Genomic DNA, 27,587 nt, shown 5'->3' with positions numbered 1-27,587 from the left:
GTAAAAAACATTCTCCTAGCTTTTTCTAACACAGGGTTTCATGAGCTTAAAAAAAACAAGGGCTCACAGATAGACATATTGCAGTACTACTTCATTCCATTACACTCCTGCTGCAGGGTGCAGTTTCAGGGATATTCATTTTCCAGCTGCCAGGGTATGGAAAGATACAAGAGAAAGAAGTCTGCTATTGCACATACACTGTCAGGGAGAACACCTTGGAGACAGGTAAAAGGCTTCCTTTGCTATAATAACTGTGCATACAATAAATTAATTGTCTGTTTTTTTCTAGTGCCTTTTAAAAAAATGTCTAGCTAAAACCCAACTCAAACAATACAAGAACCCCCCCCCCCCCCCCCCCTTTCCCCAAAAAGAAAAAGAAAAAAATCAATAGAATATTTCACTGGCAAACCAGTAATGAGCTGGGAACTGGCCATGGCTTCACTGGTCGGCTCCAGACTGGCGCTGCAGAGTCCAGACGGCTGAGTCGGTATTGTTGACCGTTTGACCGCTCGCTTGGAGGGGCGAGAGGCCCTTTCTCTGCCCAATGCTGTCCGCACGAGGCTTTCTCTGCTTCCCAGCATGCACTGCTGCAGTCTGACGGAGCCCGCTCTCCCTCCCTCCCTCCCTCCCTCCCTATCGAATCCTCGTGAAGAGATTCAGGACGGATTTGGATTCCTAAAATAAACAAGGAAATACATTGGAATATAAAAACCAAGTGAATTGAACCAAGTATTAAACTTCTATAACGTGCTTGTTTTCTACATAGCTAAGTCGGCCAATACAGCTATCCACTGTCACTATTCCATACACATACATAAAATACGAACAATGCCTTCTTGAAGATACACTTATCTACTAAAACAATTGCAACTCTCACAGCTGTTGCTGCTGTTTGTAACAGGTGACTACAAGTACAGACCTGTTAAGGAAGATGCTCTTTCTTGTCCATCAGATCCAACAATGATTTTAAATATGAGACCCAACTAAAGAAGAGGCAACACTCAGTTGTGCAGACGCTGCAGCTCCTGGAGAGCAGGGCAAGCCTCTGCCTCAACCCTGGCTGACAGGTCCAGCCTTCCTGAGTTCCAGTTCCAATCAGTCTCTGCCAGGCCGTGTGTCAGGGCAGAGGGAGGGGAAGGCTTACCTTGGTGGATCGGGTTTTGCTGAAGACGTTCCAGAACCGCAGGGTCTCGTCCCCGGCGCCGGTCACAATCGCCTCCCCGTCGGGAGAGATAGCCTAGGGGACACAAATCACTTTCGTTAGCTGCTCCTGGAAAGCTCCAATAAGTGGGCCGCATGCAAGTTCAGGTTTCCCCTGGTGATATAAAGGCTAGAGGAATGTTTTCTTACCAGATAGAGAACTCTGTAGGAATGTCCAGTGAGTTTGGCAACTTGTGTGAGTGAGGGGTACTTCCAAACTAGGATCTGATTCTGTGAATAGCCGTGAGTGCTGACCTGTGGAGCAGGAGGGAGAAGCAGTGAGAGACTGGCTGTGGAGTATACCAGTGCTAATGGGGGCCACAGATACTATGGAACTTAGAATATCCAGTTGCTGATCTTAAACTGACCGAGGCTGGGAATTGCTTTGGAATGTTTGCAGCGCTTGCTTGCTGGCTGGATGGAGGGATGGAGGGATGGAGGGATGGATGGCTTGCTCACCAGCTCATTAGCGTGCTTGGACCAGGCCAGGTTGCACACCTGGGACCCCGTGTCGACGCACTGCAGGGGCTGGCAGGTCAGCGTGTTCCAGAAACGGATGCAGCGGTCAGCAGTGCCCCCCCCGGAGGCCAGCAGCCCGTGCTGGTGGGGGGACCAGGCGATGGCCTTCACCGCGGCCAGGTGCTCCGTGTACTGCTGCACTGGGCTCAGGCTGGAGTTATTCCACACAAACAGCTGCCAGGAGGACAGAGAAGCAGGGACACAGGGTCAGCAAGCAGGGTTCAGGAACGCAGAACATGTAGAATATCATATACGGTGCTGTACGATGCAAGCTGATATCCACCCCACGATTCAGAGGTCACAGTGGCCGCTCTGACCTTGAGTGGGTGAAAATCAGCTTGTACAAATTGTACAATATGGCTAATTTTAATGATATATCATTTCCATCAGATATACACATTTCGGATGGCTGTATCTGTATCAGAGTTCACTATCTATTATAACAAAAAATCCTTCAGGATCCTGTTAACATCCACAAACACTTTCACAGGGTACGAATATACAAAGCCATTCACAGAATGCTGTCTCATCATTATGAGTAGCATGGAAACGATGTTGTCTTTCTCAGAAAATGTTACACAGATTGTTGGTTTTTTTGCTATACTGTACAAGGCTTATAAATAAAAGAGTGGTTTGATATCATACAGCAGCACTGGAGAGAACAGCGCTGATAAAGAAGCACTGATTCAATGGAGGAGATTGACACCTTGTTGTCGTTGCCCCCCGAGGCCAGGTGCTGGTGGTCCGGAGACCACTTGAGTCCGCAGACCTCCTGCCGGTGCCCCTGCAGCCTGCGCTCTGCCTGCAGGGGTGGGGTGCGGATGTCCCTCTGCAGGATGAGCCGGTCCCGGCTGCCCGACGACAGCTGATCTGCATTCCAGGCCAGCGCTCCTGAAACAGGCCGACACACAGCGTCAGGAGTCATCGTCATCATCAGCGAGTATAAGACACTGAACAGTGCCAAAATACTAAAACAAACTTCATACATTCAATGACAAACATTTGACTAGACATTGAAAAAGACCTTGAGTCGTTGAATTTATTTAGTTCCCTTATAAAAGTTGACCATACTAACCTTTTCATGCATGAAAATAACAAAAAAAGGAGTTTTGAATGCATAATAAATATATTTTTCATGAAAAATGTTTTTTTTTATGCTTTATAGGGGAACCTGATGGCTGTAGGAACCTCATAGGAGGGTGTCATGCATTTGTCTTCACATATATGTCCCCATACAAAGACTGGTCCCCATTTGAGTTTGCCATGCATGAAAGGATTAAAAGCATATCAAAGTGTAATAAAGCATTGTTAAACACTGTAATACCCAGAGGTGTATGGTAAAGCATATTAAAAAATCATGATAAATACACAGTATAACCCTGCTGTGCACCTACATGTCTACGGGAGGTCCAGAGCTGCCGTTCACTCACCCACTCTGGCTGAATGCCCTTCCAGACAGGTCAGCTTCTTCCCGGCTGAAGCGTCCCAGATCTGCACATAGCCCTTGTGCGTTCCCACAGCCACCAGGTTCCCCTGCAAAGCGGTAAGGAATCAAGTGAGCAACCAGGCCCGGGTCCAGCAGGCACGAGAACTCCAACGCAAACTGAAGCTGTGCTTCCCCATTACTCTCAGCAGCCCCAGTGTGAAGCTGCACTCACTCACTCACTCACCCTCTCGTTCCAGCACACCGACGTCACAGAGTCCCCGTCCACCGACAGGTCACACAGCCGCGTCACCTTGGAAACAAGAGGAGAGACGCGGTCACGCCAACGCCAGCAACGCAACACTGAAACACCGGCCTGCTTCATTCAGATCTTAGGATATAAAACTCAACAAACCAGGACAGTTCTTTCTAATCTCACAGTTCTCTCAGTGGTATCCCCACCCCTTCCTGGCCATTCCCCTGGCTCACCTGGCTGGTGCAGGCGCTCCACAGGTAGACGCAGGCCCCCAGCCCCACACTCAGCACGTTGGAGGCGGACCAGTCCACCAGATTGAGGTAGAAATCATCCTGCAGCTCCGGGGCGTCCAGCACCTTGAAGGGGATCTTTGAGATCTTCCTGGTGGGCTTCCGCGGAGAGCGCAGCAGCTTGTGACTGAAAACAGACAAACCTCTCTGGGCTTTACAATGCTTACCCAGGCTTAACCAGGCTTAACCAGTGCTTTCACTCAGCTTTATTACACTTTGCTAGGCTTTCACTATAGGATTCAGTTAAATCTGATTCTTCATGGTTTTAAAGGGTTTGCATTTTCAAGGGCATCCTGTATCGATGGTGCAACGCACATTCACATTTAAAGTATAGATCAAAGCCTCTCTCAGCCCATCAGAATGACAGATTTCAGGACATTCCAGTATCTTATTTTGCCCAGCAGACAACCCACTGACAAAAATTCTAAAGACGTGGACACCTGCATTTAACTACGTATTGTGTTCTTTTTAAAATTAAAACAAGGCTTTATACTCATGTATTATGTACAGTTGTCCCTGTCTTATTATCAGCTTTGCTTTGCGATTTCCAGTCTCTCTAGCCATGCAACTGTCTGCTGCTCTCAAGACTCAAGTACACACTGCCTTTATACCATAAGAGACAAGGTCAACTGTACATATTAACTTCAAAAACATCTGTCATTGCTATGGCCCTGGAAAGCATGCTGCAGCAGTAACCAGGACCCGCGGGTCTCCAATGAGAATAGGAGCTGTGTGAAGGACTGACTGAAAAGCAGAGCACCACCCCGAAACTCACCTTTTATTGCTGAGGGGGGACAGTGAGTAGGGAGAGATCTCATTGCCGTCGTCAGCTGGTGCTTTCTTGCAGTTCAAAGCATACTGAAGGGAGAAAAATAAAAAATATATATAAATCTGTATCCTCGCTATCTTGATAAAATACAACGAGGAAGTGTGCAAACACACTGCGTGCGCAAGACAGTGCTAGCCCTGAACACCTGCAGCATGCATTACAGTTCAGTTCCAGAAGAAGATCCTTTCTTTTTGTGTTTCTAAATGTAGCACTATTGAGTGTTGAGTAGTTCTGGATGACTGTCTCGTTAGTGCACTGTGTGCGCGTGTGTGTGCGTGTGCATGGATGTGTATGGCTGTGCTCTGCCCAGCTCTCACCCTGAACAGGTTGCTGCGCTCCTGCATGGGCATCTGGAAGCGACGGTCCTCAGTCTGGGGGTCAGTCACCTTCTCAATGCCGGCTCCCAGCAGCTCGTTCTTCAGCAGGGCAGCGTAGGCAACACTGTCTGCTACAGGAGACAGGAGGTCAGAGGAGAGGAGCTCAGCCCTGGACCAGGTGCCATGACCCACAGGGCTGGGGGCGGGGGGGTTTAGGTCTGCTTGATAAACCTGCTCTTTCACAGACTTTCCTATTGCATTTAGCAATGCTTATAATGAGGGTCAATAGATCTGCCCTCGGGAACGAACCCAGTGGGATTAATGTAGTTAAAGGGGTTCTATTTAGATCTTTGACATAGACTCCAGTTATGATACAGAATTAACTTTCTATTGTAATGTACCCTTTGACACCAGGTTCTATACACAGCAGGTGCAGTTGTTAAAAAGGATAAAAGAACAATCATACAGTGATGGTTTTAATACTTTTTTGGATATAGTTATAGATGAAAGTTTGAGCACTGACTTCAGATCACAGACCCATGATAACAGCTTACTCCATCACGTCTGAAATGCATTTTCGAATGAAAGTGTATTGTAATGGATCTAACGCAGTTAGTGGCTAGGGCACTGCAAGCTTTATCTGCCACACTATTATAAGATACAGTAGACCGGCACACAAACACAATGAAATCAGAGATTAGCCTCTTGAGAAAAGGGCAGAATAATGACACCATCTCCTCGCTCTTCTTGGCGCCCAGATAAACACTGATCTTGTTCACACTATTGAGAGGCAGTGACAGCCTTTCCCCAGAACAGTGAGAACTTGGAAAGAAAAGCCAGGTCTTAATTAAGAGAGAAGGCAGGTGGGAACACGACAGGTTCTTTCAAGCAGCTGGTTCTCAGCTCCTGCAGTGAAAATGAGCTCACGTTGCTTCAAGCACTTCTGTTGCTGACCGCAAGCTTTTTGTAAAATAGGTGTGTGACACGCAAGAAAACTCTGAACATGATAAGAGGAAGGTGGTGGTATCATGGTTTTCTGAAACATACAGACCCTGGAATATCCTTTTCAAAGACAGGTTACCCCCCCCCCCCCCCCCCCTTCCTGTGCAGCAAAGTCTTTTCTGCTTTCTGGTTTAAAGGCATTCAAATGGAAGGATGGAAAATGAATCCAGCAATACCTTTTCCGCTGTCTGAATTGGCTTCCTTTGACTTTCTGTTCTGGTTTGGAGATTTTCCGTTCTCCTACAGAGGGAGGCAAGAGCAGGCCCTCATCAATAAACCTGCATAGTGCCCAGCCGCCACTATCTCTCTCCCTATGGGTGGGTGGGAATGCTACGTTCTCATTCAATGTGTTTACATGGCAGTGCAGGGTGGCTTTTAAGGGATGTTTCAAGGTACTCTAAATACAGCTCACCTTATTCCTAATATGCAGTTTACTCAAGCAATAACACTGAAATATTACTGTGCATAATCTTGTTCTCCAAAGCAAGGTAAAGTCTTGCACGCCACCAGTTCAAATATCTGCATAACAGAGTGCTTCCCAAGCTTCCCTGACACTGCGACGAGGCTCGCTTCCACACAGGGCTCCGTGACTCACGTTTATGGTGTGAAAGTTGATGCTCCAGTTGGACCCGGCCCTGGCTGGTATGAAGCGATCTCCTGTTTTGTGCAGACTGGCTAGAGAGTTCACAGACGCAGACTAGAAATAAAAGCAGCGTTTACACATCACACAGAAACAGAGCAAGAGATCCAGTCTGAAGGAGAATCGGCAGACACAGTACGAGTCAATTAAAGATAAAGGGGGCCTGGAATTATAAATAAAATAGCATTCATGAAACAAACACATCTAATCTATTTGATTACTGATAAATAACAAAGGGCAGACAGAGATGTGAGCTCTGGCAGTGAGTCAGGCACCAGGCTTCTTTTATAAGACAGTACCATTGCTTAGAGAAAACAAAGGCTGGACGAGTCTATAAAATCCTACAGCTTCATTTTCCCAGTTTAAGAACAAGAAAGCATCATTCATTTGGCCATCGGAGGGCATGTGTCCAACAAATCCAATCAAAGCAACTGGAATATTAAATTACAAATTGGCCATCTGGTGGCACTTGAAGGTAAATCCTATTAACTATCTAGTAAAGCCGGGCTAGAGGGTATTCAGCAGAACAAAACAAGAAATTCAAACTAAAACCAATCAATATTAACTTGGTAAGATTTTTTTTTTCTATTTGAATTTTTTGCTTTTATTTTTTAATAATATTTTCATTACAGAGTACAGACTTTACACCTCTGAATCCTATTACGAAAATACAGTATAAGAGACAACAAACAAGAAATATATAAAGATACAAGACAGCATTTACGCTAGAAACCCACCCTTACTGTAATGTGCTCAGTCAGTATTACTGATCTCACATCAAAGGGAACAGTCTAATGAGCAAGGTATCCCTGTGTACACTTACTGGTGACGGGACGTTGTCTGCTACATTGTGGAAGTCGATCTGCCGAAGCAGCCTTCTCTCATAGTCCTGATCCATGATAGCGGGGAGACTCGAGGTGAAGCTGAACACACACAACACAACGTCGACAGCCAAGTAGGCCCGTCAACTGAGCGCTAACCCCACGAAACCAGCAGTGCGACCCTCCTCCTCGTCCTCGTCCTCTACCTCCTCAGGACAGCGCCGCATTCCTGAAAGCAGAAACCCATTACTGAACAACCTGAGACAAGCCTGTTCCCTTCTGGGGGGTTTCTTCTTATTTTAATGCAGAGAGAAAAGATGCACAACAGGAATCTGTGACCTTTCTGCTGACAAGGACTTCACCCTATTCCATCTCTCAGCACCCCTGTGTAAAGTGTGAGCTCCCTATGTTGTTTAGTTTAGAGTTAAGTGCACCAGCACCCAGGGGCAGTTCCCAGCAGGTGTGTGTGTGCAAGGGGAACTGAGCTCATAGCCCTGCCCTCTCTTCTGTGATCTCTGTTTAAACAACTCCAGGACTCAGTTGGGGGGGGGGGGAGGTCCTGACTGACCTTTGTCCATAATTGTAAATGACTAAACGTTTGCAATCTCAAACACGAAATGACTGCATGTAGATCACAGTCTACTGATTTGTCAGGCGGATAACTACATGTTGCATTTTCAATTGATTAGGTCCTGTTCACAACAAGAACCGTGAATGTTTAAACGAGGCTTCCAAAGGGCCAGGGTGTCTGAGCGCAGTTTACATTGAGGAATATCATTGGGCATGCCATCGGAAAGTTCAATGAGTGGGGTGTGATCACAGGGCATTCACATTGTATACAAAAAACTACTCAAACCATGTCATTAGCCCGAGCAAAAAGTAATGCAGTTCAGGTAATACTAAGGGCAATCGCCCTAGATGTAATCCTAAATCCGTGTTTTTAAGCAATGCATTTTATGTATGGTAGTTTGCACCTGCACTTTCAAATTCAACACAAAATGTGTGTGACTAAAAATGGCAATAGCAAGCACATATTTGAGAAAAGATTTGCTACAATTATTATCAAATGCACTGTGAAGATCACACATGTTGTACAAACGCGTACAAATAAATCCAGGCGTGTATTTTAGAAAGGCAATTCAAAAGCAAAACAAAAAACTATTACAAAGAAAGCAACGTGTATTACTATATATGACCGATCACTTCCTTCCAAAACAGCCAACATAACACACGCAACGCAAGCAAGACCCGCAGGAGCCAAGAGCTGAATGTTTTTTAAAAATGTTACCATTTTAATAAGTTGCTATTTAAAATTAAAAAAAAATCGTATCACGTTTGTAACGCAAATTACTATTAAAAAAATCCCTCCGATGTCCTGTTTGTCGTGTAAGGAGCCGTGTAACTCTGCTGTCAATATACTACACCCTCACACAGCTGTTCGGTTGTCAATACAAACACTGCCGAGCAGCTGTCATGACATCACTGTATAAAACCGCTTTTTACAGATGCAATCTCACCTGATGTCCATATTTAACAAGCAAAACAACGTGTCATTCTGCAGCTCCGGACCAGATATTTGCAGTGTCTTCTTAGCGTTAACGTACAGCAATCCTAGCTTTTCTAACCTGCAGATACCGGAGCTCCCGTGTTTATCTTACTAGCACAACATGGCCGCTGAGCTGAGTCAGGCCCGCAGCTGCGCTCTCGAGTCGAACATTTTGGCCAGGAGCAGTAGGTACTGTGTAACTTCAAGTTTAGAGAAAGTGAAATGGGTGGTTATATTATGAGTGTGTTTTGTGCAGCTAAACATTGGTTCCTATAGTTGCATTGAATGTGTTTTGTTGTTGAGGTTTTAAATGCATAATGTATATAATCAGATTTTCATTTAGTAAAGGCGTAGCTCCCTCCTCTGGTTGCTATGCAACAGAAGCTTGCAAACATGGCAGACCTCAAACTCATTGTAGACAACAGACTGCACGCTGCGGTGTACCATGCCACAGCTTTTGCGTGGTATCTCCCATTCCATTATCGCCCCTGGTATCAAACCCAGTGTTATATACAACAGTGCTACGTTAACATGAGTGATGGTGCAGGCTATAACTTGAAAACGAACTTGTAGAATGCTATGCACTACAAAGTAAACCACACACTAAACATTAAGATGTGTTTACACAATGGGTCTGTGTTTCATACTGAGCCAACTTTTGACATCTCAAACCCCATTTTTCCAGCGAGCCCGCACTAACAGTTCTGCTGTCGTTTCTGCCTGCTTTATGAAACGTGAGACAGAAACCGCTAACTCCGCGCCTGGGCGTGGTTTGGGAACGTGCACCGTGGAGTGTAAATAGAACTGTGCGTGTTGACGTACAAGCTGGGAAAACTACGTGAAACTGGCAACGGGTAAAACTTCCAGGTAATGTCAAATTATTTAATTTATGAAACACTAGAGTCTCGACTGGCGAAATGATTGCCTGGCAGTCCGGCAGATACGCGGAACACTTTAAAAACCAAACAATCACTTTGTTTAGGAAACTTTGTTGCAACCTACTGCAGTAAAAAAGTAAATAAATAAATAAATAAACTGAAAAACTTTAAAAAGCGACGTTGTGCCATTTAATACTACATACCGAATACATACAGAGGAAAAAAACGTAACAAATATTTAAATTTAAAGTGAACGGATAATAAACGAATATAAACGACCCCATTGTAGGCTTAATAATGTGTATTTTTAAATCTGCACATTTTGATTGCTGTAGATTACTAGCTAGGGTAATGGCTGTAGCATACAAGCATGTTGGTGGCATGCTGTTTAATGCGTTACAAAGTAACGACATAATAATAAAAAAAACAGCTGGGTGAAAAGTTGTCAAGGTCAATTTACTGCAACGAGCCCGCATTACATCCGTGCTGTACGGTGTTTGCTAGAAATAGGGTATAAGGAATACCAAGACTGCCATAAAGCATATTAGAAAATAAAGTATTATCACTTTACGCCGGTAAAACTAAAAGTGGGATGCACGCTACCGTATAAGATAAATCCTATTTTTAGTCAAAGGTAATAGATTGTTGGAAAACGTTGCTGGCTTGTGTATCAGGAAATCACAGCAAATGCTGTAAGCATTGTCGATCAAGTTGCATGCAGTATTTCCTCATAATAACCTGCTAAACTGTGCTGGCTGTAGTTTGCTGGGACCCTGCATTCTCGATCAGTACTATATTTGTTTCTGCTGAAACCCTTGCATGCAAATAGGTGCAAGGGGGTTCATACTGTGCTGGGTTAAGAGAGATGTTGCATGTAAAACCTGAATCCATAGAAACAGACTGTAAAAACACTCTTTGTGAATGGAACCCCCCCCCCCCCCCCCCCCCCCCCGAAGGAGGCTGAGAGACTAGCAGAAGGGTGCAAGAGGAAGAAGCCAAGCCCCCCTGAACAAGCAGAAGTCCAGGCCCCGTCGGGGAATGTCTGCACCCAACATAACCAGGGACCCCTCTGACATGGCTAAACTCCTTCACCTCATCTTCCTCTCCACGTTCTGGGGCATGCAGATATGGGTCACTTTCATAGCAGGTAACTTGAATATATATCGTTATTTTTATCTGTAAAGTGCTTTAAAGCGATTTGTCTTGAAAAGCGCTATATAATAGATTGATTGATTGAGAAGCCCTTATTCAAATGTACTGAAACCTGGTTTGGACATTCTTTAGCACATGTTAGTGTCCAGTAAATGATTTTTGTCTTGCATTGCCAGTACCCAACTAACTGTGTGAAAATGAATTGCTCAGAGCTGGCCAATTGCATTGTTGTTTCCCTCCCCATAGGGTTTGTGATGGATAACAACCTGTCCAGGCACACCTTTGGCTTCATACAGAGCAGACTGTTCCCTTTCTACTTCCACATTGGCTCTGCGTGCGCCTTCTTCAACTTGACCATCTTTGCCATGTATCACCCCAGCGACCTTCTCAGCGAGGAGGACACCTTCCAGGTACACAGCACCAGGGTGTCATTGCCTTGCAAGTCAGATGTCTCGCAAGCAGAAACTGCATGATGAAACCGCAGCAGTCATTGCTGTGATCTCGAGTGCCTGTGATAACAGTGCTGTGTGATAGTGGACTGAGCTGACAAATGATGATGTATTAATAATGTAAAAATGAAAATAATAAAAATACAAACATTTTTACAGTTGACTGTGGCAAGGAGGACTTAAACAGAACTAAAAGCATTAGGAAATGAGTTACTAACTTTTTACACACATTTAATAATTTTTCAGTAGATTTTTTTTACAAATTTGGAAAATTTACAAAGATGGTGGCTTTGACAGGGTTATTTCTTTCTCAGTTTAACATTAACATTTTCTCCAAAGCTCACACTGTGCAAGAGATATGTCAAGCACCGTAACAAAATGAAAGCTATCATAACAGTATAATTAAAGAAAAAATGTAAATAACAGGTAGATGATGCCAGTTAAAAATGCTCATTAAAAAAAAAAAAATACAAAGTGAAATGAGGACCGTGGCACTAAGTGGGTTAACCCTTTCTTCAATTTCCCCTTTTCAGATCTTCATCTTCTTTGTGTGCGTCACGGTAGCTGCGGTCAACGCCCAGTGGTTCGGTCAGATGACCTCGGAGATCATGGCTGACATGCATCTGATTGAGCAGGGCTGCGGGCTGGGTCATGACATCGGCCTGTCCTCAAACCAAGAGGCCTACGCCAAGCTCAGCGAGGCGGACCCCAAATACAAAAAGCTGGCCAGCAAGCTGACCCTGTACCACAGCCTCTCCTCCCTCTGCAACCTCTGCTGCATCCTCTGCAACGGCACCAGTCTCTACTACCTGGCTGCTAACATGTCCACGCTGTAATGCAGAGCCGCCTGTCTTTTAACAGATTTGTGGCAGCTGAGAGACACCAATGAAATCTGAATCGTCCACCAAAGTTTTTTGTTTGTATGCTGTATAGTTTAAAGATGAACCAGGTGTGTGTCGCCCACTGCAAGTGTGCAGTAAATGTGCTACTTTACAGAAGTTCCGTTTCACATACCGAAGAAAGCACTGACAAATATCATCCTGCTGTTTCATTTCTTACCTGTGTACAGCATCCTGTTGTGTGTGTGTGCTTCTCTGTTGTTGCTTCTTTAGATCGTTGTTTACCACTTCCACCATCACAACTCCTAGCTCAGGGACATGCAGTGTAGACAGTGGATATGAACAGTAGCATGCGGTGGCTATGCCAGTGAGACATCGGTCTGTAACTTCACAAAAAGCATGGGGACAGCACTCTAAGCTCTTTGTATGACTGGGCAGCAGTGTGGAGTAGTGGTTAGGGCTCTGGACTCTTGACCGGAGGGTTGTGGGTTCAATCCCCAGTGGTGGACACTGCTGTTGTACCCTTGAGCAAGGTACTTTACCTAGATTGCTCCAGTAAAAACCCAACTGTATAAATGGGTAATTGTATGTAAAAATAATGTGATATCTGTATAATGTGAAATAATGTATAATGTGATATCAATTGTAAGTCGCCCTGGATAAGGGCGTCTGCTAAGAAATAAATAATAATAATAATAATAATAATAATATGTTTTGGAACTCCCTTACATGCCCCTCTGATGTAAATGCTTTGCTCGTGGTAGGGCATATTATTTTAGGCTGAACTGAATCGCCTCACATTTTCAGGAATTGTGTGTGTATGTTTTGCAGGTAACCTCGTGGATTGTGAGAACACAACCATTTTCAAAAATATTTTGCTTTTTGTTTTTAAGACCTTAAATCTTGACATTGCGGCATCTTGAAATATTTTATTCAGGAAAAACATATCAGAATCAATTGCGTTTTAAAGGGGTGATAACCAAGGCTTTAAAATGCATTTTCTTATTAACTATCAACATGATCACTAGACATGCCTTTGCTTGTGCTCAAGACCTCTTGGTTTCTTGCTTGTTTAGTTTACTTCCATTACTTCTGACCCTGAATCAGGACGCTAGAGGACCTGTTTCTTCTTGTTGACAGCACCACCCAAAACAAAGGTCTGATAAGTGTGTATTTAACATCATGATATAACACATACTGTGAAAGCATGTTTGCACATTATAGCGGTGTTTAAATGGTGCTGCAATAGACCTAAAACATTTAAATGATGAGGCTTTTCATAAATTATCTGTTTGAAAATGTATATTTGTACACCCATCGAATCCAATTGTTATAAAAGAAGTGTGCATTATTTAAGTTTAAATTGAGATAAATGATAAAATGCCATTAAAAACAATAATTCACGATTAGAAACGGAGCAACTGCCAGTTTTTTGCTTTGATTTTTTGTTAAACACAAACCCCTTGTAAAGTGGTAGTTGAAGCACGGGATTATTGTACAGATAGAACGAATACTCTACTGTACTTGGAAATGACTGCCAGTGGGGCTTCTGATATTTACAGTAAGCTGTAACAGTTTCTTGACGTTGTCTATTCAAGAGACGATTTGTTTGGGCAGACAGACTTTGGAATTCAGTGTGATTATTGTACAGATTAAATCAAGTAAATAAAACAGACAAGGTTAGTAAAATTCGTCACACAAAACCCAACAATTTGGGGGGAGAAAGCTGGCCTGCTTCTCAATCTCGTCTCCTGGTTTAGATCATTCTGCTGTTGACAGCAGCAGCTTTTCAAATTGAACGTGACTGTGTGGAACAATGCAGCTTTAAGAACGCCACAATGACGAGCTTGACTGAAATGATTTTATAAATGCAGTCCAGGTACTCAAGCGCAGGGTACAGTATATTTAGTCTTGCAGATAACAGGATGGGGTCTAAAATCCAAGGACATAATCAGGGTTCACCTACTGGGTGCCAACAAACTAGACGCCCATGGGTTTAAATTGAAGCCTCTTTATGCCAGTTCAATGTTAATATTGTCCTTGAACGACTTGCAGCTGCTGTATGACCGCTGAACAGGAAGACAAAGGGCATCAGCTCGGTGCGGTTTCACAAGGATTTTCAGAAAGCCACTTGAGTCCTGCGTTCACCTGAGACAGGCTGATGAACGTCGTGCAATTTAACACGATGGAGATCTCTTCTTCTTTATAAACCCCTTTCTCCTCGGCTGCTCCTCGCTTCAGGTAAACAGGTTTCCTTTATTATGTGGTTCGTTTCAGCCGATGCACTTTCTTATCAGACAGGAAATCCTTGCAGAAAGAGGAACCTTTCACCAGTATTATAAAGTTGGCAGTGCCCGCTTTGACGAAATACCTTTAAAAAACAACAAATGAAAAGTAGATGATTCATATTATACATGCCATGATACAGGTGGTCTCATTAGAAAAATATCCACCAATTTCAGCTGGTACACCAGATTAAACCCGGCAACACTCCGAGCGGATGTAAGGAATAGCACATAGGACAGGTTAATACTGTACTTACAATCTGGGGTGTCAGCTGAACTAGACCACATGGGTGCGTCAAACTTCTTATATACAAAGTGCATCTAAATAACAATACGTTAATACTAATTAAGAAAACGGAAATTCATTCTCAACCAGTCACTGGAGAGTGGGCTGGTGCTTCTAGTTGGACTGCATGCTTCCTATTGTGCATTCACTGTCTTAACCTTCAATGTTAGTCTTCTTATCCTTATTCAGTAACACCGAGTTCAGCAAGTACCAACGGTAACTAACAGATATTCACATTTACCTGTCATGCTTCAGAACTTCCAGTAGTGTGTGCTCTGGGTTAACCTGGTAAACCTCTTCTCTCTCCTCATCTTCAAAATACAGCTGGGACACAAAGCACACAGGTTTTATTCTTTCTAATGATACAGCTTCCATGTTTTACCAACACAACAGACAGCAGGGTCTATTCCATTCATCTCAATAGCTTTGTTATTGAAATGGTTCAACGAGGAACCTCCTTTTCCTTATAGAGCCTCCCTAAGCAGGTCGGGGCTGTGCTTGTGTGCCTCACCTGCAGGTCCTGCGGGCGATATTTCCTCTCTGTATCCCACGGGGGAAGCTCTTGACCGAACATCACTGTTAAATGATCCAGGAATCTGAAAGTGAATTCAACATTAACCTCTACGAACTGAATTTTATAGGAACAGATATGATATTTGACATGCTTCTAGTTTCCGATTGTATTTTTGGCAATACACAGTGTAAACAGTGCAACTGAGCAAGAGGCGGTGTTTGCTTACTTACTAAATTACCCTCTTATGTGTCTAATTATGTCTATGGCAGCTCCTGAACTCAGGTTAAAGCATCATACAGATTATATCAAAAAGCAATATTTGAGCAAATGAAGCCATTTACTGTAAGCATGCACTCTGGTCTTCCACATGGGTCCTGTGTTTTGGGGGATGGCTCAGCGAGGGGGTGCAGTCTCACCTTGCTCCTTCATGAAAGGCGGAGATGAAGTCTGTTTGCCTGCATTCCGGGTACATGAAGAGCACAGGCCAGTTCATATTGCCGCTCTCATCCAGAAACACGCTGGCTCCCGTGGCGTTCTCCGAGCTGATCCCATCGAGAGAGAGCTCCGCCAGCGCTCCAGACACTCCCTCTTCATCCTCCTCGTCATCGGAGCTGCGTCTCCGGGGCTTAGCTGGGGTGAACAGCTTGATCTTTCGATCCTGTGTCGTTGGGAAGACACTGGATTAAAGGGATGACTGGAAATCTTAAACAGGGGTGTCAGTTTCCATTTCATTTCCGAAACGTTTAGACTTTAACATGCTGGGAATGTTTGTCACCATCAGAATATTTGTGTATCAGACTGTATGTGTACAGCATTTAACTGCATATGTAAAAGACTGTAAAGAAATACCAAACCTGAAATAAACTGGCCTGCACCACACTAAGGCTCACACCTATATTTGGCCTGCATATTTTTGTCAATGGTTAAGCCTTCAGGTAAACCTCTAAATGCTTAACACTTGGCTAATAACACCACCACTAAACGGTAACAAACATCCCAGTCCCAAAAATGAACCCAAATAGAATGTGTTCAGTATTTTACATCATCCAAACCCTGACTGGACTGTTAGTTTTGCAGATGGATGTGTCACCAATAACATGGTTTTAAAGTGCCTTGTGAGACCTCTCAAGACTCACTTTGATTGCTTTCAGCAAGGCTGCTTTCTCACATTGCTTCTTTTTCTCTTTCAGTTTTGATTTCCTGGTGTCTCGTTCCCAAGTTCTCTATAGATTTAGAACAACAACAACAACAACAACATTACAGAACACACATGTACAGAAGCAGTAAGCTGGTGATCAAAGCATTTTGGTTGAAAATGAAAAGGTTAACTTACATTATAAATCATGTATGATAAAGTAACCGACGTTAACAGATGTCACTCTGTGCAAAGAATATACACGCAATGATAAAGTTATCAAAAAAACGTTATGTTAAGTAGTGCAGTAGTTCCTGAGTACATGCTTGGTTTTTGTGAGTTACAATAAATGAATCCATCATGTGCAGAGTGTCCTATTGTTAGAGAAATAATTTTGTACAGTTTGAGAACACTGCATGAGATGACATCTCTTATCAAGAGACCCTTCCCTACACACAATGTAATAACTTCTATAAGGAGAGGTTTTGTAACAAGGCAAGGCTCACTCTTAGCTGGTCAGCTTGCAGTCTGAGCTCCAGAAGCTTCTTCTCTTTGGGATCAGCTCTCAGCCCTTCGTCGCACCAGGAGATTGCTTCGCTGTATTTTTTTAGTTCGACGAGGCACAAAGCACCTGATTCAGAAAGAAAAAAAATATAAAACAATACACGAAACAAAACGTAAGAAGTGTGCCACTTACTAGAGTAACAATGAACCGTGTACTAATGAATCAAGGTACTTCTGAACATGGGCTGTATCGTGATGCATAACCAAAAACGGCATGCACATGTTATATTTTTAATAATGCTCACCTCGGATTATGGCTTTTAGGTGGTCTGGCTTTAGCTTCTTTGCTGCTAATGCATCATTCAATGCAGAACGAAAGTTACCTGGAGTAAAAGAAAGTGAAACAATTAAACTTGGAAGTTTGCTTTCATGTACCCAGATTAGAGGTAATCTTGGACTACTTTACAGAACACAGATATCAGCAAAACAAGCAGTAACAAAACATGTCTTTGAATGAATAAAGTAAACAAATAAACACAAGAAAAGTAGAAATAACCATACAAATGTACAATACTGATTACCCAAGTCTGCCCTAACTGCAAACAATTGCCTAGGCAGTTGCTTTAGGCTGACAAGGTCCTGTGATCCAACCGGATTCTCAGTTCATTACCAATGAGATAACACAGTGCATCTGAATGTGTGAGCAGGAACCCTATAGCTGTACTGCTGCAGTACCCAGGTGAAAATGTGCGGCCGCTCGGTTGGTGTGGAGGACTGCATTCAGCTCTGTGTCTCCACACTTCTTCTTCAGCCCTTCGGAGTAGGAAGCGATGGCCTTCTTGTACTTCTTCTCCTTGAAATAGTCGTTCCCCTCGTTTTTGTAGGTCGTGGCTTGCTCTGAGAAAAGGGGTTTAAGCACCGGGGGATGGGGTGAAGACCTTGTAAGATAGTACCGTACAATCTAACAGAGACACATACTAAACATTTTTTATAGGCGTGCTAATCAATGCTTTACAATCCATTTCTATTCATTATCTGTAATAATAATAATATGTGCTGAAGACCTATGCAAATACATCAAAGCCAGCAGATAGACTGCAGCATTCAGCAGCAACTTTTCAGCTACCTTCTAGGGGTGTATCATCGCTGAAAATGATGGACTGCAGACAGGCAAGCTCTGGATTCTTCACTGGGTCAATGTCCTCTGGAGGTTTCTTCATGAACATGGGGACCTTCTCAAACTCCTGGAAAACAGAGAGAGAGACGTGTTCGAAAACTATCAACAAGCGCAGAGACAATGTACAGCATGATGAATCATTATTGTTGCGATAGACTTTTGTGCCCATTTATCATAGAGCAAAATGCACTGTAAAACAATGTCATGTAAAATAATACGGGACGATAAGATGTATTTGATCGGATTTCTCGACTTTCTTTAACCATTTAACGCGCATTTGAAAGTAAGCCGCCCCAGTATATTGGACCGGGCTGGTGTGGTATACCTCACCTCCTCCCAGGTCTTCTCATTAAACCCTCCTTTGTACTTCTGTGTGGTGAATTTATCCATGAACTCGTCCATACAATCATCGTCGGGTTCATTCTGTGTTTGAGAGGCCATTTCCCCCGATGAAAGTGTTTTATCTAGTGACTAAAACAGGTAATTTCTCGCTATCCTTTTACAGCATGCTTGTACTAGCTGTGCATTCACTGTGTCACTCACAACACACACGAAGAAAACGTGCTTCCGGCGGTGTTTCAGCAATAACACTCCCTCGGAATATTGCATCAGAGGTAGAGATCCGTGTGTGTTTGTAAAGAACAATCGGTAAAAATCATTACATAACTAAATTAAAATTATATATATATCTCACCCAGTTAATATCATTGCAGTTAATGCAATGTATCAGTGAGTTTCAGTTGTGTGGAATTGTCACTATATTTATCAAATATTTAAACAAGTTACTTGAGAAGAGTCTGCATTATTTGTACAAACATACAAATAAAAATGACCTTGTTCTGTAGTTAATAAGGGGAGTGTGCCAAATTCCAGAAACAAGTACCACTTATGGCACTTTTTAAATGTGGGTGGTTTTTTTCATTATTATTATTTGATTTTGTGTTACATGCAAAGCACTTAACAAAACAGAGCAATAAAACTAAAAGTGTCAAGTTCTCTCTCGGTTAAAATAGTGCCTTTTTACCGGCCTCTCTGTCCTTTCAGTGGTGTCCATCTGTAGCAGTGGGAGTTGTCCTTAATAATATTTGTGATTGTTTCTGGTCTACACTCCATAACCAAACATTAAAACAGAATTAGATCACACCTGACCTGTACAACGGTATTTGACATCTTCAAAGGTGCTGCGTTTGTTGTGTAATTCGTGTGGTTTTAAGTTAAACAATGAACAATATAGTGTTTCAATATGTTGCCACTTCTGCCCTCCATCCCAAGCCCTTCTTCAATCCTGGAGAGAACTGAAGGGTCCCAGTATGTGTTAAGCACACACTTTTCTTTGAGAAGCCGTCGGTGCAAGTACTTGATAACTCACACTTTTTTGAAACAGAGAGAAATGTGTGTTTGAAGTTAGCGACGGGCTGTGATTGTAATCAGAGTTAGTTCAGGTTCTTCTCTGCCAGCTTGCATTAACACTGCTACTTGGAGAGGTCTGAAACATACACACATGAAACTGCATTTATAAGACAGCTGTTTCCAAGGCAACTAACATGTACTTCCACTAGTGGCTTCAATGATTACATCAAGGATGTACAGCAAATACCAATAAGACACACGATACAATATATAAAAATCTCTTTATTAGCAGCAGCAGGAGTAATTTTTTAGAAACCAGTGCCACACACATGATTACACTGGAGCACACCTCAATCACACAGTCTGTACATTTCTCAGGAAGTCAAAAACGCCCTCTCTGGTGAGGAACACCGTCTCCCCTGTATTCTGACAGCAGACTTCAAAGTGAGGCTGGTCTTCCAAGATTCTCCTACCAGCCACTATGACATAGGGGTACCCCAGCCTGCTGGCATCCTTCAGCCTCTTCCCGATGGTGAGCTGAGTCCTGTCATCCAGCAGCACCTCTCCCCTCAGAGCAGGCACAGCCTCCCCCAGCCCATCGTACAGAGCCTCCACCAGCCCTGCCGCCTCCTCCTCTTTGCTCCCCTTCTTGGGAGGCAGAATGCAGACCTGGTAGGGGGCGAGGAGTCCTGGCCAGCGGATGCTATCCTCAGTGGACAGCACCTCGATGGAGGCCGCCAGGATCCGGGTGACCCCGAGCCCGAAGCAGCCCATCTCCGTTACAGCAGGCTTGTTCTGCGGCGTGTTGTACGAGGCACTGAAAATGGACGAGTACTTGGTCCCCAGGTAGAAGGTGTGCCCTACCTCGATGCCTTTGGTCTCAGTCAGCTTCCCGCGGCACTCCGGGCAGTCCGCTTCACCTGCTTGCACGGTCTCTACGTTGGCTGAGAAGCTGCAGTTCGCACATATCAAGAGCCGGTCTTCCCCGATGTCAGCTGGCAGCTGGAACTCATGGGACAGCTTGCCCCCAATGCTGCCTGTGTCTGCCCGCACCTTGACGAAGCTCAGCCCTAGCCGCTCAAACAGGTGGCAGTAGGCCTGGCAGACGGTATCGTAGGTCTGCCTGGCTGCCTCCTCCGACACATCGAAGGTGTACATGTCTTTCATGTAGAACTCCCGGCCGCGCAGCAGCCCGAAGCGAGGCTTGGGCTCGTCCCGGAACTTCCTGGTGATCTGGTAGAGCATGAGGGGGAGCTGCCTGTAGGAGAGGCTGCCCAGGGAGGCTATGAGCTCGGTCACGGCTTCCTCGTGGGTGGGCCCCAGGCAGTACTCCCCGTTGTGCCGGTCCCGGAGGCGGAACAGCTCCTTGCCCATCAGGTCCCAGCGCTCGCTCCTCTTCCACAGGTCAGCGGCGCACAGGCTGGGCATGTTGAGCTTCTGCCCTCCGATGGCTCGCATCTCCTGGTCGATCACTCGCACCAGCTTCTCCACGGCTCTCAGCGTGTGGGGCAGGTAGTAGTAGCAGCCTGGGCTGGCTGGGTGGATGAGCCCCGCTCGCAGCATCAGCCGCTGGCTCCTGCAGGTCAGTTCCCCCTGCCGGCCCTCCACTCCCAGCTCCCTGTCCTCCCACAGGTTCGCTGGCTGGAACAGGCGAGACACCAGGAACCGCCCGGGCCGGCCGTGTCCCTGACCGCAGTGCTGGAGTCTGCAGGGCTGGAGGCAGGCTGCGAAGTGAAGAAACTCTTTGGAGCATTGCCTGAGAAGCATTTCCATCATGGGTGCAGATGCATTCAAACTGTGAAAAAGAAACAAAGAACTGTTTAACTGGGTTAAGCATTTATCCATAGTAATATATATATATATATATATATATATATATATATATATATATATATATATATATATATATATATATATATTACTGGTTACAGATATTTTTCTGATATCTTATACCATGCCATTTATTTTTAATACAAATCTGGTATCCTTTATCTGAAATAGGGCAGCAGTGTGGAGTAGTGGTTAGGGCTCTGGACTCTTGACCGGTGGGTCGTGGGTTCAATCCCTGGTAGGGGACACTGCTGCTGTACCCTTGAGCAAGGTACTTTACCTAGGTTGCTCCAGTAAAAACCCAACTGTATAAATGGGTAATTGTATGTAAAGAATAATGTGATATCTTGTAACAATTGTAAGTCGCCCTGGATAAGGGTGTCTGCTAAGAAATAAATAATAATAATAATAATAAATAATACATCATCTTAATTATGCTCAACAACTGAATGGTAATATTCAAGTTTTGAGTCAATTAATATGCACAATACAAAACCCCAAGTTCTTATTGCTGTTGAGAGCAAGCTCTATTGCTGGGAGTACTGAAAAGATACATTCCCTGAGACCCTGCAGCACAGCTCCTCCTAAACAGGTTCTGCTTGGGGCGGTTTTATAGTTTCCTGGTTCATAAATTAGTCAAGCTGCTCCCATACAGTACATGTTCTGTGAAATGTAATTATAGCTGACCTAAAGCTTTTTTTTAATCTTTAGAAATTACAACATTTTGCTACTGGATTTATAAAAGTGCCCATATGTGACGTAATAAAATATGATGTCAGAGGAGAGGAGAGTACTGATTCTTCTCAGCTATGCACGCAGCTTCCCTTTTGTTTAACCAGATTAGTATTGTAATGCAAACTGACTGCAGCATGCCAAGGTTAATCAATATGCAATGTATTTTCCATATAAACATAACTTACAGCTGCATACCGGTAACTATACAGCGTAAATAGTTTTAATATGACACATACAGTTTGCAATAGAATGCCAAGGTCAAAACGTGTACGTTTCTTTAAGAGATTCATCGTGAGCAAGATACTGTCTGTGCTGATTGTGTAGGATAGTCGGATAAGCAACACGGGCAGTATCGCAACTAGGACAGAACTATACCGTGGCAACATACACATTGATCACTTTCAATCTGGAATTGAATCACCAGAATATACATAGGAAGAACAAAAGTCTTACCAGCAGTCCAGTGAGGTAATGAAACGCGCTCCCTCAAGGTTATCACAGTGTCAGTGAATTCTAATTGTGGCGTGTGTAGTTTTCTGTATATGAAATACTAAACGTCCCTCTATAAAGTGCATGCAATTTACAATATTTCCACTGGTACTACGCTGTGAAACTCATGGCACGGACGCCGAAGAGGGACAAACCACCGTTGTAAACGCAGGCGGTGAAATATTTACTGTAAAGACGGCGATTCAGCTGATGAGCCGCTCGCTCCATTGCACAGTAGAGGGTGACAGCAAGGTGCGTTATAGAGAGCTTTGAATTCCAATAACAATAGTACAATTATTACAGTTTAATATTTTGTTTTCATACATTATGTAAACCGATTAGTTCATTACATTATACAAACAAAGTTTGCAGTACGTATTTGAAGTGTCAGCTTTGTTTAAGAGAGAACTAGAAACAGCATTTGTAAGAGGGTTTCATTGGTTCATTGATTTTAAACAATCTTTAATCGAAAGATGCTGACATAAACACATATAGGTTTGTATTTATTAAAAAAAAAAAAAAAAAAAAAAATCCAAGATACAAATATTCCATTCACTGTACAGCCCCGTGAGTCCGCAGAGAAGCCCACAGTGAAGGTGTGTGTATCAGCTGTGCTGTGCTGAAGCAGTCTACCCTGTTAACCTGAGGAATAATAATAAGGAAACAATAAATAAGCCAGAGCAGCTGTGTTTGTCTGGTACAATTCCCAATGTCTGATCTTTACATCTTTAACAGAGGTCAGTGTGTTTGATTGACCAGTCAGGCTATAAGCGTGGTCTCCCTTGTACTTAGCAATAACTTTTAATTACAGTACAAATAGCTTTCAATTCAACACAACAATGACAGTTTCTTTTCTTTTTGCTTTTCTACTTGTTTGCCTGCCTGCCTATCTGCCTGCCTGTGCATGTGTTATAAGGAGTAGGACCTCCCCAGCTGTTTCTTTTGTCCCGGCTGCATGGTCTCCAGTAGCCTCCTCACCAGCTCCAGCTTGCCGGCCCGGATCATGGCTCTGGAGAGCTCGCTGATGTCCGCGGTGTGTGTCCGGCACAGCAGCTGTAGCTCCTGCTTCACCAGCTCGGGCCGGTGCCTCTCCTCCGCTCTCCGCATGCACTCCTCCACCTCGGTGATAGCAGCCCCCGGGTCCAGCTTTCTCTGGATGAAGAGGGTGAGCAGGGTCTCCAGGAGACAGCGGAATCCCTCTGCGTGGGCAGAGCCTGACTCCTCAAGCTCCATGGCTCTCTTGAAGCACTCGGCTGCGTTCTGCTCCTCCCCCTTCAGCAGCAGGCACTTCCCCCTCAGCAGCTGCAGCTCCGGCAAGGTGTCCCCCAGCTCCAGCTCCATGGCCTTGGCAAAGGAAACCAGAGCGGTGTTGATAGCAGCCTCGTCCACCAGGAGGCGCTCCTGCATGGCATCCACACCCATGTAGTAGTAGACCTGGCAGTAAGACAACAGTGAGATAGGGGTAGGGTTAGGGTTAAGGGTAGGGGTAGGGGTAGGGGTAGTGGTAGGGTTAGAGTTGCCACCTGTCCCTGTTTTTCCCGGATCATCCTGGTTTTGAGAAATTATCCTGGGATTTCAATATGCCTTCCCAAGATTCTAAAAGCGCCTATATCTTAATCTCATCCCGGATTTTAATCCACATCCATGTAGTTTACTACAGCAACACCGAAATGCCAGCACCGTAAGGAGCACAAGTTAAATAAATCAAGATATAATATTGTTGCAATAAACTCGCAATATTAATGGGTTGTCAATACTATAGTAGTAATATTATCAATGTTTCCTATTGGATGAATAAGGCTCAAGGTGTCCTCTCTGTTCTCACCTGTCCAATGTCCATGTATGTCTTCAGACAGGGACAGGCCTGCAGGATGTGCTCCAGGTCTGTCTTTGCCTTGCTCAGGTTCTCTCTGTCTGGAACCCCGGCGAGGCCCAGCTTGGCTTGCTCCAGGTCCTTCACGTACGTTGTGATGTAGACCTTATAAAATGAGATTCTGCATTAAATTCACTCAAACTGGTCTTTCACTTTATATATAGGAGTAAAAACTGTAGAGATATGACACTAATAAAAGCACTCGGATGACTGCCCATGCATGTGCTGTCTATATGTCATTGTGTTACATTAAATCACAAGGATAGAAAGACCACTTTTAATTGTATTTAATTGTACTTGTAGCAGAAAAAGACTAATCTGCATGTAATGGCAGTGTTGTGTGATGTACTGCCGTCACAGATTCTGTCCCCTGTTGAGGAGATGAGATGAGATGAGGTTAAAAGCTCTAAAACCACGAATGCAGACGAGTCAGGCTCTTTTGCATTCGGGTTAAGACGCTTACTCGCGGTGTGTGGGGCTGCCAGTTCACCCTATTTAAATGCATAAGATTTAAACTTTTGTACCTCTCTACCCAGGCTGTCTCACCTTTGCCCGAGTGCAGTACGCCTGCCAGTTGAGCTCAGGGTCAGGCAGGATATCCAGGGCCATGTTACAGATCCCAGTGGCCATGTCCATCTTCCCCAGGAACAGGAACACCTTGGCCAGTCGGTTCAGTATGAAAGGGGATTCTTTAGCTGTCTCAATGGCCTGCAAATAGGGGAGAACATAATGGCCCATCATGCGTTTATTAGAAAGAAACCCAAGCAGATCTACCGCTGAATTGGGTTGTGGTGCATACTGTACATTGCACAGAGGTCCTGATGTGGTAGCAAACTATCCATTGAAGGTATAGTACCATGGTACTGAAATGGATTTCCAGTGTGTATTGGTTCATAAGAGTGGTAAGCCAAAATATGGGACTTTTTCCAACAGCTCATACCATAGTACCTGCCTGTTGGCTTCCATTACCCCTAAGAGCAGGGGTATCCAAAGCTGGCCCTTTACTCCTGGTCTCTGTGCCAGCCCTGTTCTGAATTGCTCAATTAAACCAATTACAAAATAAGGTATGGTAATTACCCTGAGGTTGTCCCACAGTTAACTTTTGTAAGGGGGTCATGCACACACCTTACAGTAGCAGTCCAGGGGGTCCGTGCCGGAGTACCCACAGTCATGGATCCCCATCGGAACCACTGGGAAGGTGTCCTGGCGTTCCAACATCAACCCAATATAGCACCAGGCAAGGGCTTAAGGGGCAATCGAACACATGTACATTAGAACATGCATGTTTCAGTCCTTGAGTGTGTACTGCAAATACACAAGTACACAGCTTTTTTTACTGTTCATGAACACTGTTCCTGCCTGTGATTTTGCAGAGCTTAGTATTTACAATAGATGGTAGTGTTTACGTTAGTCAATGACGTACACTCTAACAAGTATTGGGACAGTCAGTAATAGGGTAAAGCCAGGGTTTGCCAATGCTTTGAGAGTGGTGTATTTCCAAGACACTTAACTGTAAATACAGAGGAATGATGCTAATTTTTACTAAGCGTCAGCTCATAAACAGTGTTCTTCTTCAGTGCGGCTGACTGTGTTAACTACCTTTGTAATGCGGGTTGCTGGATTTCATGGCTTCGTGCAGCAGCTTCACTGTCCTGCTGAAGGAGGTCATTCTCTTGTGTTCAGAATCCTCCTGGTCCTTCAGCATTCCGTCCAGTCTGTGAGAGACAAGGGGCTTAGTGTGGGCCTGAGACACAAGATGGGTGTGTGTGGAGCTCAATCTGCAATGCAGAGGGGCAGCTGTCCTATACCAAGATTGCATTGTGCTTTACAATACAATACAATACAATACAATACAATACAAATACATTTTTATAGAGCACAACTAAGAGTTCTGCATTTTCTGATCCCAAAGAACATGTATTAAGCTTCCCTACCTTACATGCATTGTTGCCATTATGAAATACCAGCTTCTTTTCTCTTCCAAGGGGATCTGAAGAACACCATTATTATTATTAATACATAATGAAGTTTAAAAACCCACATGCAGCAGACCAGAGCATTCAGGATCTTGACCACATATCAGTTTTGGGTGTTAAATATTTTATGAGGATACACAAAATGAGTACAATGAAGTTTGCCAGGAAGCCAAACTAACCTCTACCAACCCTCTCTATATTGGATATTGATTATTGATTGTCTGTTCAGCCAATCAGAGGTTTGCTCAGGATACCCATAGTACTGTGCGAGAGACCTACAACCAATCATATCCATGCTATCTCAAAGCAGTGTCAAAGAAGTCAGTGGCTGCTTTAGAAAAACAGACTATTTTGTCTCTTTCCTGGTTACAATAGATGCATTCCACTGTACTGCGTATATACAAGTATAAGCCTTTATGACCACACGGTAACACATGGTTCATTTTCGATGAACTTAGCACATGCTAAGAGTCAAGCTGCTCACCTCCTGGCCCCCATAAGCGATGGCCTTGTCGTACAGGTTAACGGCCGTGATCAGTTTTTCCAGATGCTCCTGCTCGGTATTCAGACCCACATCATAAGCATGGGCGTAGGCCTGCTCTGCCAGACAGCGGGCTGCCTGAAGCCTGGGCTCCACCTCGCCGGCCTCCCCAGCCCCCATCCCCATCAGACCAAACACCTTCTCCACAGTCTCCGCCCCCTCCGGCTCTTTCTTCAGACGGTCGTACACGTAGCCCAGGTTGGCCCAGGCGTTGAGGTTCCTGGGGTCCTCCTTGCAGATGTTCAGGAACGTCTCCTCAGCCAGGCTCAGCTCCTCCAGGTGGAAGGCAAAGAGCCCCAGCAGGTTCCTCACTGCGAACTGCTGAGAACCGGTCTCCGACTCGAGCTCGGACTGCAGGCTGTCCCTCTTCAGCACCATGTCTCTCCTCCTGAGCTTGGCCGGGGTGAGCGACTCGCAGTTCAGGTTGAGCTCCAGGTGGAAGTGTCCGGGAATGTAGTCCATCTCATCGATCAGGGTCTCGATGTCTGTGTCTGCGCTGCTTTCCTCCATGTTCAATATACTGAAGCACAGGCAGGGTGTTTGCTCTCTCCTGCACTCCTCCTGTCTGCTTGCATCATTTGTAGGTGGATGTGGATTTGTACCTGAAATTCTGGTTTATTGCAGTTCAAGCTGGCAATGGGAGCTGCCGAACTTGAATGGGAGCGGCCTGAGATGCAGGTTTCTTTATTGCTTAATATGACTTCACTTTTTCATAAACCAGTGCACACACC

General features: G+C 44.4%; 5 protein-coding genes across 6 annotated transcripts; 1 reads left to right on the top strand and 4 right to left on the bottom strand.

Annotated features, from left to right (window-relative positions):
* Positions 1-351: 351 nt before the first annotated feature.
* Positions 352-9,018, bottom strand: LOC117402491 (fizzy-related protein homolog). 2 transcript variants are annotated; one of them, XM_034003703.3, is made up of 14 exons: positions 8,815-9,018; positions 7,300-7,526; positions 6,432-6,533; positions 6,013-6,076; positions 4,835-4,962; positions 4,464-4,546; positions 3,632-3,815; positions 3,390-3,455; positions 3,150-3,252; positions 2,426-2,610; positions 1,660-1,893; positions 1,351-1,455; positions 1,145-1,237; positions 352-675 (listed from the first exon to the last, which is right to left on the bottom strand). In XM_034003703.3, exons 2-14 carry the CDS (start codon positions 7,372-7,374, stop codon positions 634-636), a joined length of 1,464 nt encoding a protein of 487 aa, XP_033859594.1. In that variant the 5' UTR covers positions 7,375-7,526; positions 8,815-9,018; the 3' UTR covers positions 352-633. The 2 variants fall into 2 exon arrangements, with proteins under 2 accessions (XP_033859594.1, XP_033859584.1); XM_034003693.3 differs by having other exon boundaries at positions 4,835-4,965; positions 8,815-9,017.
* A 592-nt stretch (positions 9,019-9,610) lies between these two features.
* LOC117413925 (transmembrane protein 205-like) lies at positions 9,611-12,663 on the top strand. The gene is made up of 4 exons (XM_034023387.3): positions 9,611-9,710; positions 10,678-10,868; positions 11,120-11,283; positions 11,856-12,663. Exons 2-4 carry the CDS (start codon positions 10,760-10,762, stop codon positions 12,156-12,158), a joined length of 576 nt encoding a protein of 191 aa, XP_033879278.2. The 5' UTR covers positions 9,611-9,710; positions 10,678-10,759; the 3' UTR covers positions 12,159-12,663.
* A 412-nt stretch (positions 12,664-13,075) lies between these two features.
* On the bottom strand, positions 13,076-18,684 carry ttc4 (tetratricopeptide repeat domain 4). The gene is made up of 10 exons (XM_034010508.3): positions 18,393-18,684; positions 18,012-18,129; positions 17,621-17,782; positions 17,191-17,268; positions 16,888-17,012; positions 16,383-16,469; positions 15,663-15,904; positions 15,244-15,328; positions 14,974-15,056; positions 13,076-14,532 (listed from the first exon to the last, which is right to left on the bottom strand). The coding sequence occupies exons 1-10, from the start codon at positions 18,501-18,503 to the stop codon at positions 14,421-14,423; spliced, it is 1,203 nt and encodes a 400-aa protein (XP_033866399.2). The 5' UTR covers positions 18,504-18,684; the 3' UTR covers positions 13,076-14,420.
* A 990-nt stretch (positions 18,685-19,674) lies between these two features.
* On the bottom strand, positions 19,675-22,673 carry LOC117406455 (probable proline--tRNA ligase, mitochondrial). The gene is made up of 2 exons (XM_034010494.2): positions 22,431-22,673; positions 19,675-21,207 (listed from the first exon to the last, which is right to left on the bottom strand). Exon 2 carries the CDS (start codon positions 21,186-21,188, stop codon positions 19,767-19,769), a length of 1,422 nt encoding a protein of 473 aa, XP_033866385.2. The 5' UTR covers positions 21,189-21,207; positions 22,431-22,673; the 3' UTR covers positions 19,675-19,766.
* An 82-nt stretch (positions 22,674-22,755) lies between these two features.
* ttc22 (tetratricopeptide repeat domain 22) lies at positions 22,756-27,420 on the bottom strand. Its single transcript, XM_034010464.3, has 7 exons — positions 26,800-27,420; positions 26,274-26,329; positions 25,939-26,054; positions 25,465-25,583; positions 24,886-25,047; positions 24,292-24,444; positions 22,756-23,900 (listed from the first exon to the last, which is right to left on the bottom strand). The coding sequence occupies exons 1-7, from the start codon at positions 27,364-27,366 to the stop codon at positions 23,376-23,378; spliced, it is 1,698 nt and encodes a 565-aa protein (XP_033866355.3). The 5' UTR covers positions 27,367-27,420; the 3' UTR covers positions 22,756-23,375.
* Between the last annotated feature and the right edge of the window lie 167 nt (positions 27,421-27,587).

This window comes from Acipenser ruthenus, chromosome 10, assembly GCF_902713425.1.
Source record: "Acipenser ruthenus chromosome 10, fAciRut3.2 maternal haplotype, whole genome shotgun sequence".
NCBI classification, from domain to species: domain Eukaryota; kingdom Metazoa; phylum Chordata; class Actinopteri; order Acipenseriformes; family Acipenseridae; genus Acipenser; species Acipenser ruthenus.
Note: the sequence above shows the minus strand (reverse complement) of the source record. Positions and strands in the feature narration are given on the sequence as shown.

Bases quoted from the DNA above. Each gene is read 5' to 3' on its own strand.
- LOC117402491 (XM_034003693.3), bottom strand. From the start codon at position 7,374: ATGGATCAGGACTATGAGAGAAGGCTGCTTCGGCAGATCGACTTCCAC. The intron at 3,816-4,463 runs GTGAGTTTCGGG...GTCTGTTTTCAG, and splicing joins TCCCCCCTCAGCAATAAAAG to TCACAAGCTGCTGCGCTCTC. The intron at 3,456-3,631 runs GTGAGCCAGGGG...CTTGTTTCCAAG, and splicing joins GGAGCGCCTGCACCAGCCAG to GTGACGCGGCTGTGTGACCT.
- LOC117413925 (XM_034023387.3), top strand. From the start codon at position 10,760: ATGTCTGCACCCAACATAACCAGGGACCCCTCTGACATGGCTAAACTC. The intron at 10,869-11,119 runs GTAACTTGAATA...CCCTCCCCATAG, and splicing joins ATGGGTCACTTTCATAGCAG to GGTTTGTGATGGATAACAAC. The intron at 11,284-11,855 runs GTACACAGCACC...TCCCCTTTTCAG, and splicing joins GCGAGGAGGACACCTTCCAG to ATCTTCATCTTCTTTGTGTG.
- ttc4 (XM_034010508.3), bottom strand. From the start codon at position 18,503: ATGGCCTCTCAAACACAGAATGAACCCGACGATGATTGTATGGACGAG. The intron at 17,269-17,620 runs GTACTGCAGCAG...CTTTTACTCCAG, and splicing joins GGCCGCACATTTTCACCTGG to GTAACTTTCGTTCTGCATTG. The intron at 14,533-14,973 runs GTAAATGTGAAT...TGTTTTTTAAAG, and splicing joins GAAGTTCTGAAGCATGACAG to GTATTTCGTCAAAGCGGGCA.
- LOC117406455 (XM_034010494.2), bottom strand. From the start codon at position 21,188: ATGATGGAAATGCTTCTCAGGCAATGCTCCAAAGAGTTTCTTCACTTC.
- ttc22 (XM_034010464.3), bottom strand. From the start codon at position 27,366: ATGGAGGAAAGCAGCGCAGACACAGACATCGAGACCCTGATCGATGAG. The intron at 26,330-26,799 runs GTGAGCAGCTTG...GGTGTTCTTCAG, and splicing joins TCGCTTATGGGGGCCAGGAG to ATCCCCTTGGAAGAGAAAAG. The intron at 24,445-24,885 runs GTGAGACAGCCT...TCATTTTATAAG, and splicing joins CGTACTGCACTCGGGCAAAG to GTCTACATCACAACGTACGT.